This window comes from Camarhynchus parvulus, chromosome 13 (genome assembly GCF_901933205.1).
Source record: "Camarhynchus parvulus chromosome 13, STF_HiC, whole genome shotgun sequence".
Taxonomy (NCBI): Eukaryota; Metazoa; Chordata; class Aves; order Passeriformes; family Thraupidae; genus Camarhynchus; species Camarhynchus parvulus.
The window spans coordinates 3674239-3695187 of record NC_044583.1 but is presented as its reverse complement, the minus strand read 5'-3'; the positions used below and the strand labels follow the sequence as shown (position 1 = coordinate 3695187).

Sequence of the window (20949 nt, the reverse complement as noted above, 5' to 3'; positions counted from 1 at the left end):
AGACAAAATTCTTCTGTGCAAAATTCTTTTTAATGTATTTTCAAATGTGTAATTAACCCTAGGAATTCAAGGAACACAGAAGTGTACAAAAAGTGTACAGACATTTAAAACTAACATTGCACAATTAATACAGGATTACTTAGAAAAATAAGATGCAGGGATTAATCTATGAATACCCTGAACCAGGGCCACTTCTAAGAAAAGGTCTGCAGTACATTCCACTCAATTTACTTTGGAAAACCTTCTCCCCCCTGCCCCCATATGAAAGGTGACCATGTTTTCATGAGTAAAATAATGGGATCACCAATCATAGATTGGGTTCCATTGGCACACCCTGTGCTAATGGTACCTTGAGTGTTTTTGGAGGAAAGAAGTAGCTGCATTGACATTTGATAAAATCTTTTCAGCATATATATATATATTTTTTGTGCAATACAGATCAGTTCACTAAATATTATTTTTATGTTCCATTTTTTTATCATATATTAATTTACATCTTAAGGCAAAAAAAAAATCTCAGGATATTTTGGTACAGCAATACAGGTCTTAAATGGATAGACTGGGCAAATGATTCAGTAATTCAGTAATTCCTCTTTTTCCAGCAATTGGGTGATGACATCTGAGGGATCATGTCCAGTTTTAGGCTTCCAGGTGTATGAAAGACATCAAGTCACACCACCAGGATGGCTGTGGCTGCAGCATGGGAGATGAGAGGCAATGAAGATTGGGTTTGTTCAGTCTTTTAGTGGTGGAGATGTAGGAGAGAGGTCTCATGATCCATGTAGCTCTTCTTGCAGGTGTGCTTGGACAAAACAAGATGTAATGGGCGCAATCAGAATGCAGGAAATTCAGATCAGGTGTTAGGAAAACCTGGAAGAGCCTTCCCCAAGAACTGAGGATTCTTATCCTTGGAGATACTCAGAACTCAAATTCACTGAACTGGACCTTGCTTGAGCAGGGGTTTAAGACAAGAGTTACTGGGACATTCTCTGGTTTTACAACTCCCCAGTTCTTTTCAGAGAAGTCCATTAAATGACTTCTAAATGGTGGCTTTTTATAACAAACAGAGAAAAGTATAGACTTAAAACTTAACCTGAAATTCTTTTGTTTGCTGTTTAATATTAGATGACAGCAACAAAAATATTTCAGTGGGGATGTGAAACAATTATAATTGTCTCCTTTGAGGAGAGATTTGTTTGAACAATTTAGGTTTCCCTGAATTTGTTCTTGATAATGTGGTTTGTTCAAAGCTTGATGAACATTTTTACTTTTAGTCAATGTTACTTATAAATGGGAAATAAAGGCTGGCTGACATGCTTAGCTTTGTCTACCATTGCTTTTTAAAGTAGAGATTTGAACCTTGTTATTTTTGGAAAGTTGAAAAAAAGGTCTTTACAAAGCATATGAAAGTGTCCTTGGAAAAAAAAGAGAACTTCCTTTTCAAAGAATCCATTTCTTTTCTTGAAAATAGTATCTTCATGCACCTTTGTTCAGTGAGATAATTTAATTAAATTCAATTATTTTGATTTTTCAGATACTCTAATTAACCATTCTTAACCTTTGTGATTTCATAATAGCACATTTTCAGGTGTGTGCTCTCAAGCTCTTTCTGTTTTAGTGTCTTTTGAAATGTAAAAGGATGCATGAGGAAGTCAAATCCACCAGAAGCATTTTCTTTTCACCTTTTTTGTCTTTCTCCTTAACTCCTTTTTCTCGGGAGCTGGAGGATCAGGTGGTGGCTTCTGAGGTGAAGCTGAAGCTGCATTTTGCTCTGCATTGTCCAGTGTTTTCAAAATCTGATGAAATCTTCCTTCTTGTTGTCTGAAGTCATATTCTACACTACGGAAAAAAAATTAGAGACCTATGCTAGTAAGTGAGAAATTCCCCCTTCAAAGAACATGTCAAAGGCTGCTTCCCTCATCAGAATAATTGGTGTTATTCAGCCTGGGGTAAACGCAAGGGGTTAAGGGGTTGTTCCTTTTAAAATAAGTTCCCCTCTTTTTTTTTCTTTGAGTGAAAAATGTTCCTTTAAGTGAGTTAAGAATTCAACCTTGTGCCCAAAGCAATGGGACAAAAATGAAAATGTACCAGGATGCCCTTTCAATACATTTCATTCAAAGGTCAGATTTTGATCCCATAATCTAGCAGTCATGTGCTTGTAATTAAAAGCTCTCACATGCTTAACTTTGTTAAATGTGAATGTCTCCCACTAGGACAAAGGCTAGGAACAAAAACGTATGAAATTAAACAGTATGTAAGTCTTTGAGATAAGTGGTGTTAGTTAAGAGGAAAGTAGAACTCATTTCCTCACTTGAAAACCCTAATTATTATTGATGTCAAACAAGAGCCAAGATGTTAATTAGATAAGAGCAGATGAGTGCATTGAAATAAATGTAAGGTTCAAAAGTGCCAGTGTGGACAGGGTTTAAGCAGTATTGTGTGCATTTTCCTTGTTTCAATCATCTCTTCCAGGCAGGAGAGTGAGCTGTGTCTGCTGTGAAGGCTTTAGGGCAGAGTGGAAAGGTTGTATTTGCCATGATGGGAGGAAAAGAGCATTATTTAAGGGGGTTGGGATGGCACTTCAAGGCCCTGAAGCTGATTTTGGCACAGATCAGAAAAAATCTGTAAAGTTAGTAAAAACTTTAAATTGTATTTTTATATAAAATACATAAGCAACATTAAATAGTATGTTGAAATTAACTAGAAGATTTTTTCCCTTAATTCATTTGTCTTGGGGTTTTCATGAAATAATATCACTCAATGGGTAAAAAGAAAGCAGGGGGATAATTTTCATTTAGAAAAGAGTAGAAGGATTTCTTGAACAAGAGGCAATGCATAATAAATATTAAAAAAAAGCAGAAAGAAGTGATATAAAATCAGTGCCTCTTGCATTTTATCAGCTTATTATGAAAACTGTAACTTAATATCTTTCAATATTCACAGATCACAGGTGCTGGAGAATGAAATGTTGGGTTTATAGAACATGTAAGGATAGCATCTGCTCATGTGCCTTTTCTCCACCCTTCTTTAGAGTTTTTAATTTAATGTTGGAGATATCATCTCCAGAGGCAAGAGGTCAATTCAGTCTTCATTTAATACTGCCCATGATAACTGGCTTGGGTTGCTACTTGCATTTGCTTATTACAATACAAACATTTCTATTACACGACCTGGATGGAAAATCTCAAGCCTGGAATCCCTGCTGGGTAGTTAATAAAGCCAAATTTACAGTCACTGTTAGGCTGAAAAGCTCTTTATGACTTTAGTGATCAGTGTAATCCACAGGGGGATTTCTGTGAGATTCATGCATTGTCTGAGTCAGGGATTGTGTGATAAAGATGGTTCAGTGACAGCAACCCAGCACTCTGCATGTGCAGGGCTTGCAGCACTGAGGAGCGAGGCTGTTTAAGAACAGGAAAACTGGGGGCAAGGTAAAACACTTGATTTTAATCACAGCTGTGATGCTGTCTTAGGGGAAAATACTTGCATGGACATTTCAGGCCACATAAAACACAGGAACTGCACGTGTTTGTCTGGAGCAAACACTGACAATTGCTTCTTTCAGAATATTGGCTAATGAACTTCAAATATTAGTCACTCAGAATGCTTCTTTCATAACCACATCCTGTGGAACACCTCTGTAAATCAAAAACTATTGTTTCCTTACTGTTTCCTCTTTGTCTCTTAAAAGTAGGAACTTTTTAGATCACCTGTGTTCTGCACATGTTCTATTAATCATTGCAGTGTGAGCCTCCAGGCACCATTACTGTTGCAAACTACCTGGTAAATCAAAAAGACCCCTGAGTTTTTTCTTACTTCCTCTGTTCTTTCCTTTGAATGATGGTGCTTGTTGTTCAAGATCCATCCTGCACTGAAACCATGTAAACTTAGAAACACAGGGTGTTTTTGCAAAGAGAGAAGGCAAGGTGTTCTGTATATAAATTCTGGGGAGTGACCTGTTCATGTCTAGCCCATAAAATACACAGAGATTTTTTGTTCAGAGACCATGATCAAGTGAAGGAAATCTCTTTTTTTCTTTTTTCTTGGATACAGTCTGTGCTCTTGGATAGGTCATATAACTTCCCAGTGTATCCAGGGGGCTGTGAAGAAGACCTACAGCTTTGTCTCAGAGGAGTTGTGGTGTTTAATTTGTGACATGTTAATTACTTGGAAATTTCATTACCAGAGGTTTAGGACATCAGTGTGGGACTGAGTTGCATGTTGAACAATAGGTTCCAGTGCTGTGTCTAGTTCATTAAGCTCTTCATTAAATTTGGTTCATGCAGAACGTGCAGTGTGAAAAACACTTCCATGTAAGTATTTTCTATTAATTATTTCCGTTAAAAAAATTAAAGTTATAGTGATTACAAACTGTTGAAGATAATGGTCTGCCATGTTCTTTGAAATGAAGGAAAAACTTTCAGCCTCAAGGAGAAATTCTCTTACTCTATTTTTGTAAATGTAATCAAGTAACCCAAGCTGTGGGGTTTCTGCCTTGAAACTGAGCTTGCAGAGACTGGATAATGTCTTTATAAATTCCCTTGCTGAGTGGACAAGGTACATGTGCAGCACAAGCAAGACTTTGTACCTGCTGGCTTTAGGGTTGATGTCTGGACAGCTGAAGGCTCTTAGAGTGTGTTTGTACAGACACAGCGTTTGAAACATGTGCAGCTCCCAGAACACGGCCCTGAAATCTTTCTGGCCATAAGAGCTTAGCATAAACTGCACTTTAAATCTGAAGTAGCCTACAATCAAATTGCACTCTGTGATATTAATAACAGCTGAGGTGAAAATGTGGGAATTTTGGGTTTGTTTTGCAGGTTAACACGAACTGTAGCTGTAGCCCACTGGCATTCAGAGAACTGAGAGTTTAGCTTTTCCAAGATCTAAAATTATTACAGAAACCCTAGTTCTGAAAATATACCACACAGAGGAATTCCAGCATCAGAAATGGCATCACAGGCCTTCAAAGCATGCCAGTAATAACACTGTGAAACTTTAGAGGGAAATTTCTGTTTGAATTCTCCCATGTCCAGTCCCCCTTTGCTTTCAGCTACCACCACTGTGAATTGTTTTCTACTTGAGGAACAAACCAAACACCTCATACAGACCACTTTTAGTCTTTTTTAAAAAACTGGTTCTTAAAAACAGTTGAGACATTTGACAGGTGTGAGCAAAGCAGTGTTTTGTGCAGCTGGGGGGGAGCAGGGTACCTGTAGATGATGCACGCCGTGTTCTGGCAGGTGCTGCAGTTGTTGAGGTCCTGCCCAGTGTGGTAGAAGTTCCTCCTGGAACAGACAGCAGTTCATGAGATGCGGAGTTACAGACACAATAACAGAGCTCTGAGGTCTTTATGAACAAAAGCCATTCTGTTCACCACTTCTGTTAGTTCAACTAAAAATTCTAGTACCAAATTCTAAGCTGGAAGGTTTCTTTAAACACACCAAACCCTGTGAGCCTTGTCCTGACCTCTTCCACCTCATGCTGTTAAGAGTTCTGGTTGTTGGTTCTGGTATGAATACTTGTTATGAAAACACTTAGACATGAGACTGCTTCTAACACACTTTCATGTGTTTGAAAACCCATGCAATTTGCTGAATCAGCCTGATCTCTGTCCTTATGCTTTCCAGTCTTCCCTTTTCATGTTTCTTATTTGAGTATAACCAAGTCAGATTTTTACTGCTGGCAAGTTACAAATTTGTAATGTTGAGGAAACAAGAAAAGTGAGTTTTCATGCTTAAGACCAACTAGAGCTGAAAGATTTTTATGATGGAGAGACCTGCATTAGAAACAGGTTGAGATTGGTGACTCATTACATCTGAAGAAAGTGTAACACTTATATTTAACCAATTTTATTTGAATTAGGGGAGTTGGTCCCAAAATATTTTCTGATTGTTTTGGGAGAAATGGGAGCTCTTCATGTGTGTTGCTGTGCTATCAATGAAATTGCTTGGAATATTCAGTGTCACTGTGAGGTGAATCTACCAAGGTGGATTGAAGCTTCTCTTTGAATCTCAGAGAGATGCTTCCAAATATTTGACATTTTTTTTCTTTTCAACCACGTGGTAACTGAACAGAAATGGATTATAAATATTGCTGGATAATCTGACTGTGCTTCACTGCAAATTAGTCTTTGCTATGGGCTCATTCACAAACATAATTGAAATTCAGGTTCTCCCCTAGAGAGCTGTATGCAGGGGAGAAGGAGTGGCTATTCTTTTCTGTCCCTTTCTGTGGAAACACAGTCAGGTGGTGTCTGGATGAAGATTATAACAGAGAAATGACTGCTGAGGCCTGAGACATACTTGGATGCCTGCCTCCAATCTTGCCTCTTACCTGAAGTTTTGGTTTGGAGTGTTGTAAATATTTTTTTGCATTTTTGCTGTTAGTCTGTCTATGTGCATTTTGTCTCTTGTGTTTGGCTGTCACAAATTTGGTGCTAGAAAATCATATGGAACAAGCCTCAGAGAGAGGGTATGTAACACTGAGGGAAGAGCTGAATTGTATGGAGAAAATGTTAGATAGAACAGGAATTTATGTGAGCACAGTGGAAGCTAAGGAAAGTATTTTCATGCTAACAGCCAGATGGCCATTACCAGTTAATGTTTCCAGATAAAAAAGGTAATATGTATGAATTAAAACCAAATACTAATCTGATAGATATAGTTCTAAATTTTTTAATGAGTGTAAATTCTTATTTGAATTGTGAGTTAGAATGTTATTCAACAGAAATACAAGTGAACTTCAATTCCAAGCGACAATACTTAGGAAAAGAAAAAAATCTTCAAAATAGATTTTTTTTTTTTTTTTTCAGAAGGTGTAAGAAAATTGGAGTATATAAAGCTGTGGCCTCTGTTAGTTCTATCCTGAGAGCTCTGCCCACATGGGACCAGGGGCAGAGCCCTGATGCACAGGGCATGTGCACAGGGATGTGGTGTGAGCACAGCAGTATTGTGCTCTGGGCTCTTTCTGCAGCTGCACCTGCACAAAACCCTCAGTGCAGCCTCCTTCTTGTGGTGTCTGCACAGTTTGTGGAAATGTGGAATATTACCTGATCTGGTCATTTTTGTGATCAGTAAATCCAGCTGATACACAGGATCTAATTATAGAATAAGGAGGGCAGTTTTGCACGCATAAGTGATTTATCTACATGCATGAGATGCCTGTGCTAAAGACTAAATTTATGGTAGCATAATCTCTTCATGTTCTTTTTTCTTTAAAAAATGAAATGGAACCTCTATTCCCTTGATTTGTTTCTGAGTTTTTCAAAGATAAGTTGTTTGAAGGATATGCTACTTTATAACAAAACAGAACTTTAAAGTGTGTCCTAGATGCAATTACTAAAAGAGATGCTTTTGATAGCTTGGGAAGCTTTACTAGGATATTCTGAAACCTGTTTTGAGCATAAAAATATTTAAAATTCTATTTTAACTTTGTCCTGTCTTTAGATGTTAGTTGCATTTATGGTATTATTATTATTTATAATGCATAATAATGCATGAATACTGCTTGTAGCCTTGGCACAGTCTGTGTCACCATAGTGACGATAAATACAGGGTTTTTACATTGTTATGGGGGTGAGAAGGGAGCACTCTGAAACCTGAGAGTCTGAAGTGAGTTCTTGCTGACAGCCTTCACGTGCTCTGTCCTTAGCTCTCAGTCTGGCACTCCTTGTGTGTCTGACCTTTCCATGCTTTGAACACCCTAAATCTAAATAAGAAAGGGAGTTATTAAGCTGGGTCTTGCACTGGATTCTGTAACGGCAGTGTCAGCTAAAGCCAAGCTATAAAGGGACTTTCTTCTCTGCTGAGGCCTAAACATCACAAAAAGGGTGTAAGATACATTTTTGCAAACTCATCTTTAAATATCAGAAGAGCTGTGTTTTTCAGCAGCAAAGGTTAAAAGAATGCTAACATCTACGTTACACTTCTGATGAATGACTAATATTAAAAATGAGCCATACCCTTCACTGAGGGCTCTGGATTTTTCCAGGTCTTGGATTACATTCAAAAGGACTTTAATCTTCTCCTGGTTGGACTGCAAGGATTCCTCTACAGACTGCAGCCTGCCTTGTAGGGCACAGAGTTCTCCATGTGCCAAGTGAATTTGATTGATTTCATTAATCTCTTTGTTGCTTTGCGGGTTTACTTCATTCCTTGGCGGATAAGACTTTGTGTGAAATCCTCCTGCACAGCTGTTACACTGGGAAACATCTGACTGGGTGGAATTGTTCTGGATTTCAGTGTTACATGGATTTGATGCATTGCTGCTGGGCACTGACACTGGTGGGTGATCATCACTTGGGATTGTCACACAGCTGGAACCTGGCTTGTGCTCTCCTGCCTGGTGACACTCTCTGAGGAAACAAGGAGATGAGCTGTGGTTTGATGGGGGCGACAGTGGAGTAGCTTCCTTACTGCTGGCATCTCTGCTGGCTGCAGGCAGCTCAGAATCACTTTTCTGCTCTTCAGGAGCAGCAGAGGGGGGGGTACATTCACTGCAGTTCCCAGAGTTGCTCAGGCAAGGCTCTGCTCTGTCAGAATCAGATGACAGTGTGCTGTTTTCATGACTTTCGTGGCTGTTGATGACAGTAGAAGCATGCAGTGAATTACTTGAAGCTGTGGTTGTGTCTGGTGCATCCAGGGGAACGTTTCTGTCTTGTGGGAAACTCACATGAATGTATTCAGGCACCTGTGTGGACGCAGTTGTCTTGTCTGATTCTGAGAAATCCCCCGAGTACCTCGGTCCATTGCTTTGTGCTTTTGATGATCTCTGACCCAAGCCCACCTCACTGTTCCTGCATCCATCCTCCAAGTGATGACTTATCCTCAAGTAGCAGAGCTCTGAGGACAGAATGTCTGGTTCACAAATGTTGCCATTTACCTGGATAGAGTTTGCAGGCTCTGCTGGCATTTCTGTCAGTGATTTGCTTACTGTCAGCTTTTTCCTTTTAAAAACAGGGAAGTGTTTCCTGAGGCTGGGAGAAGTTTGTATGGCAATATTCCGAAGCCCCTTGTGAGCCCTTGGAAAAGTTGGAGACTGAGTTAGCAAAAAATTGTGATCCCTAAATATTTCTGTTTTGCCAGTAGTGAGTGCTGTGTGTGGGGCAGGATTAGCCTCCAGCTCTGCCTTGGTGCTGACACCATCATCCTTGAAGCGCACCTGCTGGGATTTGGTCCTGCGGTGCTGGGGGTGCCTCAGAAAATCTGCTGAGTCCAGACTGTTCCTTTTTAGGAGCACTGGTCTCATTTTCATGTTTTGCTGGGCCATTGAATCACAATTTAAAGTCTGTAAGTAACGTGTTTCTTTACGACCCATTTCATTTGACATTTGACCTGTATGTTAATATTGTTCCTAAGATACAAATTAACTTCTTACTCCCGAAGCTTAGCATTCTTCTCCTTGTTATTATGCATATTTTCAACTGGCATGTTCTCTTTAGGGATCCTCTTTCAAATTTAATTGCTGATTAGACCAAAACTAAGATAAATTAAATATAAAATTTAAGGAAAGATTTTTTTGTAGCTTGGGAACGCAGAAATCCTTTTACCTGCAGCTAACATGGTCTTTGTATTACAAAATTGCAACAGGCTGTTTCAGTGAACTAATTTAAAGGTAAAGTTGAGTCTATGGCTTTCCTGGAGGTTCTCATTTGACAGCAGCTCTCCATTAGGGATCCAGCTCTTTTTTTTTCTGATGGACCAGTCACATGTGTTTTATTTGCATGTTGTCTAAACAAGCATAATAACATCTGGGGGCATTTTCATTTCTGATGCATAGTTGTACTGATGGAATATATCCATTAATACCAAACAGAATTGCTTTCTTTAGGGATAGTTTTTCTTCCTCAGCCATCTTTTTAATGTCCTGTTGAAACTAATCTTCCCAAAGAGGTAAGGAAAATGTCACCACTTATGACCAGGGCAAAATACAGCATCCAGAGGGATTCAGAGAAAAGTTACTGATGTGTAGTTGTTCCTGCCATTCTTGCAAACACAAGGCAGATCATGTCCAAGGGGTTGCCTCAGCTCTGTAAACAGGACAGAGGTCCAGGCTGAATATCCAGAAAAAGCAGAAGAGCAGAAAGTGTTTCCTGAAAATAAAAAGACAAGAGCTGTAGCTGAGCACAGTGGCAAATGGTGTGATTTCCTGCTGCTGTCTCCTAGGCACTTTGCATCATCTCTGCTTCTATAACTTTGGCAATGAGATACAGAAACTGAAAAATGGTTTACAATTTGCAAGTGGCTTAAGTTTTTTCCATATGAAATACAATGCTCAAAAAATGGATATATATATTTATATAGAATAGATGCAAAATATCATAAGCCCAAATCTGGTCCCAAATGCAGATCTTAAAGCTTAAGAAGTTAGATTTGAAAATTGCCATTAAATCCTGTTATGGATGAAATATCCAAAACTAAGCAATACAAATGTGAGTTCTAAATTTGGAGGAAAGTTGCGGTTTGAACAAAAGTCAATTTTTTTGTTGTTGTTTTTGGGGGTTTTTTTGTTTGTTTGTTTTTAAAGTTATTATTTTCAAGTGTTCAGATTTGAGTACAAGATTGCAGCTAAATTCCCAGTACAGTGGTAGTTTACTATTAATCCTGTTCCCTGTTAATTCACTGGTCATTTCATTAGCCTTACTACTTCCATTAGCTCAGAACCTTTTATTTAAGCATTGCACAGATTTTACCATATTTAATTTACAAGAATTGAGGAGATGGGTGCAGTGGGAAAGATCTTGTTACAGAATACAGCAAACTGTTATGCAGCATCATGTAAAATTTGGGCTCTGTAATATAATTTAAGCAAAGTAATAATGAGATATTACTCTATTACAAAGTTTTAGAAGAAAACGAGTGTTGGATTATTTCACTGCAGAGAGAAATGTCACATAAGATATTGAGAAAATAAATATGTGCATTAATACCAAATTTTACTTTTGTGATATTCATGAAGTCATGGGAATCTCTGTGCTGATTGTGCACTGGAAACAAGAATCACAGTAAACAAGTCCAACAGTTTCTGCAAACAGTATTCCAGTGCCAAGTTCTGAGTTCTCATTTCACCCACTAATTACCAGAGACTTTTAATGGTTCTGTTTGAAAATTTATCCAAATATTGCAGCAGCATTCTCCCCATCACAGCTGCTGTGCTCCAGGCAGATGGACTACTTTAAAAGTTATACTTGCCCAATTAAATTCCGAAAGAAGCTTTAGAAAGCTAATCCTTTGTGTTTTAAATAAAAGTAAAAAGCCCTTAAGGGTTTTATGAGAGCTCTCCTTGGGCTGTAGAAGCATTTGAGCTACATTCCTGCATTCTTAATTTGAAAATTGCTATTTTAACTCTGTTGATTTTTAGCTACCTTGTCATCCAATACTCTGGGTTTACTATGAATTGTAATGAACATTTTGGTGCTGTTGTTTATATTAAAACAAGCTGAAAGGAAAAAAATATATAGCTAGGAATGTTCAAATATTTGGATTGAAAACTCAGACTGGTGAATTTCAATGAGTTATAGGTGTCTGTTCTTGAGTTAACAAATCAGTTCAAAATTGCCAATTACTAAGTTTAAATAACATTTTCCCTTGCCCAGCATCTAATTTGTTATTCTTTCCTGACACAGCAATTTAAAGTTCTTGTTTTGCTCGTTATTTGACATTGAATGAAGTACGAAAAATCCTACAGATCCATTTCATAGAAGTGCTTTCAATGTATTAATTCAACTTATTTCACTCATAAAGAAAAGATTAATCCAGTTTTAAATTAATGTCTGGTAGTAATACTAACAGTTTTAGTAGAAGAAATTTACTGGGGTTTAATGTTCCATGGCTCCAGCTCTGCAGCCTCTCCCTTGTTCCTTGGCTGCTCTGCTCCATGAACTCCCTGGGTTTTTCCAGTCCCTCCATCCCCTGTTGGAGAAGTGCCCCATGAGGTGCTGGATGTTATTTTTAAATGTGCATATTTCATGCTTCTCTTTTCAGTGTTTTGAGTACATGAATCCGACTGATGTTACTTTTTTTTTCTGTTTGGCTTGGCTGGTACTGTGAAAGGAAATCTTGACTTTTAAGGTCTCTGCATGCTTTGCACACACAATTCTTAGTGGCGGTAGTTCCTCTGCAGTGTAAACTTATCCTTGCTCCACTAAAATTGCATCCCAGGGTGTAACCAGTGAACCCCCTAAAAAACACTCAGTGCAAAGCCTGCCCCCTCAAACAGCAATAAAACTGCTTTTCCAGTCTGGGGATTGTGGGTCTGAGTTCTCAGAAATGCACACACAGCTTAATCAGACTGCCAGGCAGAGGAAGTTTGACAAGACATAGATATTTTTCTAGATAATTTTTCTTCCATCTTTCCTGCCTCTGCCTTCCCAGTTTCTTCAACAGAGTCAAACATATTTTTTGGTTCATATTTCAGTTTAATGGCTGAAGCTGTGGGTAGAGAAGTGCAGTGGTAAGGATAAATGGAGATTACAGGAATTGCATGGAGTGAAAAACCTTGCAGCAACAGACAGTGGGGATTTTGGAAGAGTGCAGATATGTGAGTGTGGTGGTTCTGGGGGTTTTCTGCAGGTTGTGGCAAAAGTTACTTATTTCACATAGTTTTCAAACTCAACTGACGTTGGATACCTTAACTTTTCGTTTGACAAATTGATTCAAAAAATAAATATTTTTCTTATAGTAAAAGTGTTACATGTATTTTAGAATTTTGGTTTTCCCTTATGCATGTTTTAAAAACAATATTTCTTGAAACTAAATGTTTGAACAGAACCTTTCCAATAAATAAACTAGGTAAAAGCTTGTGGGGGCTTTCAGCAGGAGGATGATTAATCTAATTTGCCTTCCACTTTTGAGCATCCACACTTTAAATTTTCCAACTCAGTCTATGGCAGTGGATTGGAACAAGGAGATTTTTAAGGTGCTGTCCAACATAAACTGTTCTGATTCTGTGACAGGTGACAGCTGTAATAACTGTAAGGTAATTTATTCTGACCAGACAGTTTTCTGTCATGTCTGATTTGTGGTTTGTCCTGTAGGAAACAGATTTTCCATGGTGCACATTTGATGGACATTTTCAGTTTAGAGAGGCAGCTTGCTGTATTTAATTATGGTGTGTTCTTGATAAGAAGCTGCTTTCTAGGTGGGAGATTCTCAGGTTCTAAGAAATTTGTGTGACTCTCACTTTCCCTTCATGTTGCAAATCTATCCAGGGTTCCTAGACTGTTGCTGGGATCAGAGACTGCATATGGGGGCTGCTGTGAACTCTGTGATTGTCAGTGGCTGCAAACAGCCTGGCCACTGCAGAGATCTCCTTCTATGCAGGTTCAGTTTTCAAAACCAAAAAAATAATATCTGAGATGCACCATTTTTATTTAACAACTCTGAATTAAGGCTTTAATTGTGTTGGTTTGGATGTTGCTTTTGTTCCACTTCATTTTCTGTCTCCGTCAGAAACTCCAGCAATAGCTGTTGGCCAAGCTGCTTAATTCAGTCATAACTCTTCTTTGCATAAAAGTCATGTTGGGTTTTTTTCCTCAAAATAATGAGAGATGTTGAGGATAAGTTTAGATATGCTTCTGAAATCCCTGGAGACTGCAGTGAAACATACATCACCAGGCAGCACAGAGAGCTAGAGATGGATTTGAAACCATTGGAATTGGATGATGCTGGAAATTACCTCTTTTTCCTGTCCTCCTTTCTTGCAGAGGGAAATGGATGGAAATGTGCTCAGAGTTCCAGAGGAACTGCATGCAAGGAAGCCTCTGAAGGGAATATTTTCGGATGAAAATGGGTGACAGATGCAGAGCCTATAAAGTAGAAACAGTCCCCCAGAAGTGCAAATTTGCAGCTTATTGTGATACACAGGAAAAGCTGGCAGGGAACAGGAGAGATGAAACTGCTGAGAGAGATTTTTAAATGGCCTCTGTGTACAGGGGCCTGTTGTTGATCACAACAAGGAGTCATATTGCTTTGGGTCCCACAGAATGAAGCGCAAAGCTATTTATGAAAGTAAATGTGTTTATTACAAGAGATGGAGTAATTTGTGGAATATAGTTTTGTACCTGGAGTTTTCTCCAGTGCACAGCTTGTCTAGTGTAATAGTCTGCTATTTCTTACTCTAATTGGGCAGTACACAGAGTATCTGTTTCTGTTGGTGTGCATGGCCACAGAGGAGCTCTCTGGATGTCCCTGGGTGTGCTCAGTTTTCCCCTAGAGCAGTGATTTGGTAATGCTGAAGGAATTTTGCTTGAGCAAAAGGGTCTGAAGAAGCAAGAACTTTTTTATAAATCCTGCTGGTGGGTTTTGTAAGCCACCTCCAGGTGGGATCAAGGTGACTGGAGAAGAGAATTTAACAGATATAAGGATACAGGACGGAAGCTTCTGTCCCCAGAAAGGGAACATTTCAGTAATGGAAGAGATTACAGGATTTTGTCTCTGACTAATTTTACAGCAAGATCTGGAAATTACTTCAGTTTGGTGAGACTGGGTAGAGAAGATGCTGTGATACTTACTGCAGCAAAAAATGGACTTAGCTAAGCAAGTTCTAGGGATGAAAATTGAATGTGGTTTGCCTATGATTTGATTGAGATGATGCAATGCCATTGCACATGAAGTGCTGAAGATGCACTAAAAGATAAAACCATGATGATCTTATTTCTGAAATAACTTTCAGAACCATGGTACTTGAAATTCCTTTATTCTACTTTAATAAAAATAAAAGTTCTTTTCCTTTGGAAAGATGATAGATTCCATTTGCTCTGTCAGAAAAAAAATCTTCATGGATTAGAAAACATTTTTATCTCAGTATTTCTTCTGGAGCATATGCTGGAAATTGTTCATGCAAGGTTTAGTGTCAGGAGGTAAGACACAACTCTTTATTCACTTTAGAGGGAAGCATTTCAGTCACATATTTATATAGAGACACAAGCTGGATTTTTTTCAGTGTTAGTTTGCAAAGATGAGTGTACTTAAAACTGAGAAATTTCTCTTGAAGAACTGCTTGAATGCCTACAGGGAGAGGGAAGTTATCCAATGTGACAGGCTGGTGAGCTGGAAAGTGTCCAAATAGCTGGTTCACAGCACAAAATTTCAGTGCTCTTCCTTGTAGAAATCTTATCAGTTGAAAAAATATTGCTAAGTACTTGATGTTTGTATCAAAGTGTGCACGCATTTTACACTTTAGATTATTGTAGGTTTTTATTTAGTCTTTATAAAATGTTAACAGAACTGTATGTAGATCTGTAGATAACCTGTGCAAGGCAGATTTGCACCCTGTGCTGCCTTGCAGGCATCAGCACTTGGTTAGAGACAGATTAGTTCATAAAAATGAATTAATTTTAGTTCATAAAAATGAACTAAGACCTTTTCAATTTTCTCTTTGATTGTCAATTATATTGACTATGCCCATTAAAGCAGAAAAACATACTATTTTTCCCCAAGTAGCAAACTTAAAACTGCATTTTCATGGTTGCTGTGTCACATGTTGCCACTGCCCAGCACCCTTCTCCTGTTGACACTGCTACAAGAAGCACCATTTAAAACAGTATAAAGTGCTTGCTAAAGGCTGTGACTTCTACACTGGACTTGTTTTCATCATTACAGCATTTATTTAATTCTAAAAAACAAGTTTTAAGTGTATTTTCTGCAGCCCCTTAGCTTTCAGTTGGTTTCTGGGGTTTTTTTTCCAATGAATTTATCACTTCAGATCAAAAATGACACGGCAAAGCTGCATCCAAGAGTATTTAGCATTCTGCTGTGCTGCAGCTGTGTGGGATGCCTTGTAAGCACTGGGTGTTCAGTGATGATTCTTTAGGATCTCCAGAACTTTTTTTGCCACTTCAGTAAGTGGGAGTTTCAGTAAATGTAAGGAGTCAACTGTTACTCTCACTTGTGTCACAAACCTGGGTACTTGGGAAAGCAGTGAGAGAAAAACCTTATTGTATTTGCAGGAAGGCAGGAATGATGTATCTGACTCTCTGAAAACCCAGGGATCTGGGAATATTTCTGTGTCTGCTCTGGGGTGCCCTGACCCCCAGGGCAGCACTGACTTTGACCCTCATTCATGGAGAAAGTTTCCTAGACTTTGAGATAGACTGGAATCCACAAAAGTGTGAAACAGATTATAGAGAGTAGTGTAGGTGTATCACTTGGTGAGAAATTTAGGTTTGGGGATTTTTCGTATGCTGTGGATGGCAGCAAGATGGAGGGCACTGGGTGTCCTCCTGGGTTTCTTCTTCATGCTTCTTCTTCTTCCTTCTTCTCCATGGGTTTGGGTGGCACTTTGTAATTGGGCAGAAGAGTCTGCACTGGGGGCTCTTTGGGATCAGTTATTGGGTTAAAAGGGAAAATAATCTAGGTGTCAGCTTTTAATTGGACAGTTTAGTCTTAAAAGACCTTGGAACAAGAGATTGTTGGCCATTTTGTGCCTTCTAATGAAAAGCTGCCAAACTCACAGTAGTGAGACTGTTTTACTGAGAAGAAATAATGAACACCTGAGTCTAAACATGAACTACTGTCTCATGTGCCTTCAATCCAGACCCAGAGAAACCCACAACTGCTACCCCCACATGATTCCATGTTCTCAGAAGGCTCATTTATTACTTTCTAATACTATATTATATTAAAGAATACGATACTATACTAAAGAATATAGAAAAGATATTTACTGAATGCTAACAAGATTATAATGAAAACCTGTGACTCTTTCCAGAGTCCTGACACAGCTTGGCCCTGATTGGCCAATGAGTCAAAACAACTCACACCAGAATCCAATGGAACAATCACCTGTGGGTAAACAATCTCCAAACACATTCCACATGAGCACAACACAGGAGAAGCAAGTGAGATAAGAATTGTTTTCCTTTTTCTCTGAGGCCACTCAGCTTCCCAGGAGAAAATCCTGGGCGAAGGATTTTTTTCAGAGAATGTGAATGCCACAGAAACCATGCCAAGCTCTCTCTGAAATCCACTGTCCCATGGCTTCTGTTCCCTGTGGAAGCATTGGAACCTGGGTGGGAACATTGTGCCGGTTCTTATGGTGGTAACAGGGCTGGAATTTAAAATTGCATCCTGAGACCTTTCTACCTGTGTTCCTCCAGAGCAGTGAATGACATCAGGAATGTGAGTAACTGGATATTTTATCCTCCAGAGATGTGTTTTGTGTACTCAGCTGAATGCACCTGGCTGTGCCTCTACCCAGATGTCGGTTTTGAAAAATATTTTTGGTATGGGAGAATTGAATTAGGGCAGCTCAGACTGGGTTAGCAGCCACTGGCTGGCAGTAAGTGCAGGAGAGACTGGAATTGTGCTTATTGGCTTTGGCAGGGTGTCTGCAGAGACTGGCACTTCCCACAGGCTCCCAAATTCTGGCACAAAAAGCTACAGGTGGAAGAGAAATGGAGATCAGGGATAGAGGAGCTGGGGATTCCTCTGGGAAAATCTCTGCTCAGTGATGGCCACGGCTGTTTTCAGTGTCAGAGGAAGATTTCTCAGGATGTATCACCCTGCAGTGCAGTCTGCTCAGCCAGGCTGATGCCTTGGCACATCTCCTTTGGAATGTTTGCAAAATGGAGCTGTGGTATGATTGGCAATAAGGTTGGTAGTTCAGGTTCTCGTGTGGATTCTGTTTCGTTCCATCCTAAACCTGTCAGGAGCCAGAATTATCCATTCTGGAGGGGGATTAGTGAGGGGTACAGCAAGAGAGAAACTTCTGTTTATTTTGAGTCTCTGCTATAAGTAATTTTATACCAAAATATACCAGCCTGCTGATGTTGAAGAGTTCAGTCACATGTCTTTTGAGGCGTTACAATTAAATGGAGGAGAACTGCATGATAAATCTTTGAATGTTTGTTCTCTTCGTCTGACTTTACAGTTGCAAATTTTAGTTCTGTTTCATATCATCAATAATGAAAGCATTAAGGAAATTCACAGTTCAGGTTTATAAGACTTACAAGTGTTTGGTAAAAACACAACTCTTGGTTTCATGACTGTCTATTTAACAACTCAGTAGCTTCATGTTGCAATAGAATAATGGGAAGGAACCACAGAGGTGTGTTTTACTTGTGTCTGCTCTCTTGTGTGGTACTTCTCTTTAAATCCATGAGAAAGGTTTATTCCCTTTTATGAGCATTGTAAGGGTGGTTTTTAGGGTTATGTTTTAAGTCTGCTTCACCAACTTATCCATAATTCTCTCTGACTTTATTCTGTCAATTTATACACTTCTGCCCTGTATATTTAAACAGTCTGCAGCTTAATGCTGTTTGAGAGGTGCACAGATTGTTATTATGCAGGACAGGTGCCTTTCCTTTTGAATTGTAGCATCATTATTGCCTGACTACCTTTTCTAAAGGTGGAGAGAACTTGCTTTTGGAAAGCCTTGCTTTTTGTGAAGAGAGGATTTGAAAGAATCCTACTTCAGTTAATTATTTATAGCCTGAAAAATAATGTAGCCTTACAATTGCTCTCCAAGCTTGGCGCCACTCCCCACATAAGGAGCACCAGGAAAATGAAAGTTTCTCTGCAGCTCATGCTTTGACAGAGACACCCATGCTAAGTTACAGCATTATTGCCATGTGTAGCATTATTTTATGTTATTAAAATATTTATGGCTAGATACTGATTTTTCTTCAAAGCAATAGAATAAAAATTCAGTCAAAACTTGTCCCACTGGGGTAAGACAAACAACTGGCTAATTTGTTCTTCACACTTTATTTGAATAATATTCTTTTATTTTTACTTTTTTTTGTGGTTACTGCTGGCTTGGGGCAGATTATGAAAGCTAAAATTGTCTCAGTACTAACAGGTGCTGAGGAATGCTGGAAGATGGAACATTCAAAAAAATGCCTAGCAACTTTTTCTCCTGGTATTTAAAAGAAAATGTGTGTTTCTTCTTTATCCAAAGCTTGTATAGTTTCTCATGAAGGTGGAAACAGTCTGAGTTACAAAGGGACCAGACACTTGACTGGAACTCAAATGCCCCTCATGACTGAAGGGCTTAGATGACATCTTAAAAAAACCTTAAAAGTAAAAGAATAAATTTATAGGTTTTTATAAACCTTGTAACTAATTGTTTCTCTCTATCCAGCACTCAATCTTGATAATATTTATATCTTATTATCCAAGAAATATTAATGTAAATAATTTCTTAAATCTCTAAACTCTCCATGTACATACTCTGCAGTTTGAGTTATTTTTGGAGAAGCCACAACACCCCCAGTTAAGGGCTGAGATTCAGTAGTTGGGGATCTTTGACACAGAGCAGAACTCCTGTAGAAACAGAGAATGAAGGAAATTCTGTGAAACTGTGGGGTCTTAGGCAGAGGAACCAGTGCACGTAGTGAGATAATACTTGTATTTGAAAGGAATTCAGAAAAAGTGAGATGCTGACACTTTATTTGGTGTTGAGATGGGAAGAGTGATCTGGTACCACACTAAAGCATCCCACAGATATATTTCTGTCCTGCTGGGCACATTTAGAATCATGGATCTTGTGTCTGGTCTGTCCTGGAACGTGTCCAAAGAGCAAAGGTGCAATGGTGGTTTACAAAAATAAATCACAAAGTGTAGATAAACATTTCACTCTCCTCCTGGCAAAGGTGATGCTTCACCTTGTGGAGTTTCTAAGATGGCACCACAGAGGGAGGGAGGGAGGTGACCCTATGGTGACCTCCTGATGGTCACTAAGGGAAGATGAACATCTCTGGACACTCCAAGGGCTCTGAACCTTGCTGGAGAAATGAAAAGCTTCTCTGGGCAGCACAGGCTCATGTCCCAGTGATGTCAAGGGCAAAACAAAAGCCTGTTTGTTTCCTTGCCTTTCCCATTTCAGGTATTTCTCTATATTGGTACCTTATAACTGATTTTATATCTTGTATAAATTCAAATTTTATTTTTAGCTTACAAGTTTATACTTAGATAGTCAGAGAAATTAATAATTGATGATTTGTCTAGTAAATCTGCAGTGTCCTGAGCTGTGTGACACCTGCTTGTCACTCAGGGTTGGGGTTTTTGTTATTCAGCCTTTATGAGGCTGGCAGCTTGAAGAAGTCCAGAAGTTCTATTTGGGAACTGCAATAAGCCAAAACTAAAAGGCTGCATGGAAATAAGTATCTTCAAGAAATTTTTGTATGCTCAAATTATTTTTCCACCAGTGAGGGCAGTTAATTTCAAAGACAGGAGACAGAAGACATGCAGCATTCTGTACAAATTAATAGCAACTTCAGTTCCTCATATGTTTTGAAATATGTGAAGTCCTTTGAAAGTAATATGTAAGTTAATTGCATAAGCAGGTGAATATTTGCTTAAAGTCACTTTCCCTGTACTTTCTGATCCTCTTCTAAGCAAAAGAATGCAGAATGGCCCAAGTAATTGAGTATTTTACTTGATTGTATCTCTCTAGTTGGAGAAGAAAAGAGCAGTCTCTGAAGTTGTTACATAATATGGAATATGGCCTGCCCTGTCTCAAGAACAAAGATGACCTTTCTTCTTTTTTGTATCCCTGGGATGGTCTCCCAGGGCCTGTTAGTGAAATATCAGCAATTTTATAAAAGTTACTTCCTTCCTTCATTATTCCATGTGAGCACTGTGCTGCCTTAATGGCCCTGCAATGGGGTTATTTTCAGAAAACTGTGGTGCTTTTTATTTTAAAGAATAATTTTAATGTAAAAGGTCTCCTTGGGAATAGCTTCAGGTTTAATTTGGGTAAGTAGCAGTGTGATTCAAGCAAAATACTGCAATGCAAACCTGTATTATTAAGAAGGCAAGTAAAACATGAAGCATGTAGGTGTGGTTCTGTCTCACTTCAGACATGACTGGACATGCAGTTTTTCCAATGTTTTCCAAAAAAAGTTAAACAAGAAACCAAATGAGTACCTTACAGCAAAGCTGAGCCAGGCAGACAACCCAGAAGCTGTTAAAGAGGCTTGTGTTGAGGTTATTATATAATGTGTTA

The 20949-nt window shown here is 38.8% G+C and overlaps 2 protein-coding genes across 2 annotated transcripts in view; one reads left to right on the top strand and one right to left on the bottom strand.

Moving 5' to 3' along the window:
- DOCK2 (dedicator of cytokinesis 2) overlaps positions 1–20949 on the top strand; it is a 160305-nt gene that overhangs the window by 68296 nt on the left and 71060 nt on the right. The window lies entirely within an intron of this gene.
- INSYN2B (inhibitory synaptic factor family member 2B) lies at positions 1608–9832 on the bottom strand. Its single transcript, XM_030957233.1, has 3 exons — positions 7964–9832; positions 5214–5288; positions 1608–1839 (listed from the first exon to the last, which is right to left on the bottom strand). Exons 1-3 carry the CDS (start codon positions 9328–9330, stop codon positions 1653–1655), a joined length of 1629 nt encoding a protein of 542 aa, XP_030813093.1. The 5' UTR covers positions 9331–9832; the 3' UTR covers positions 1608–1652.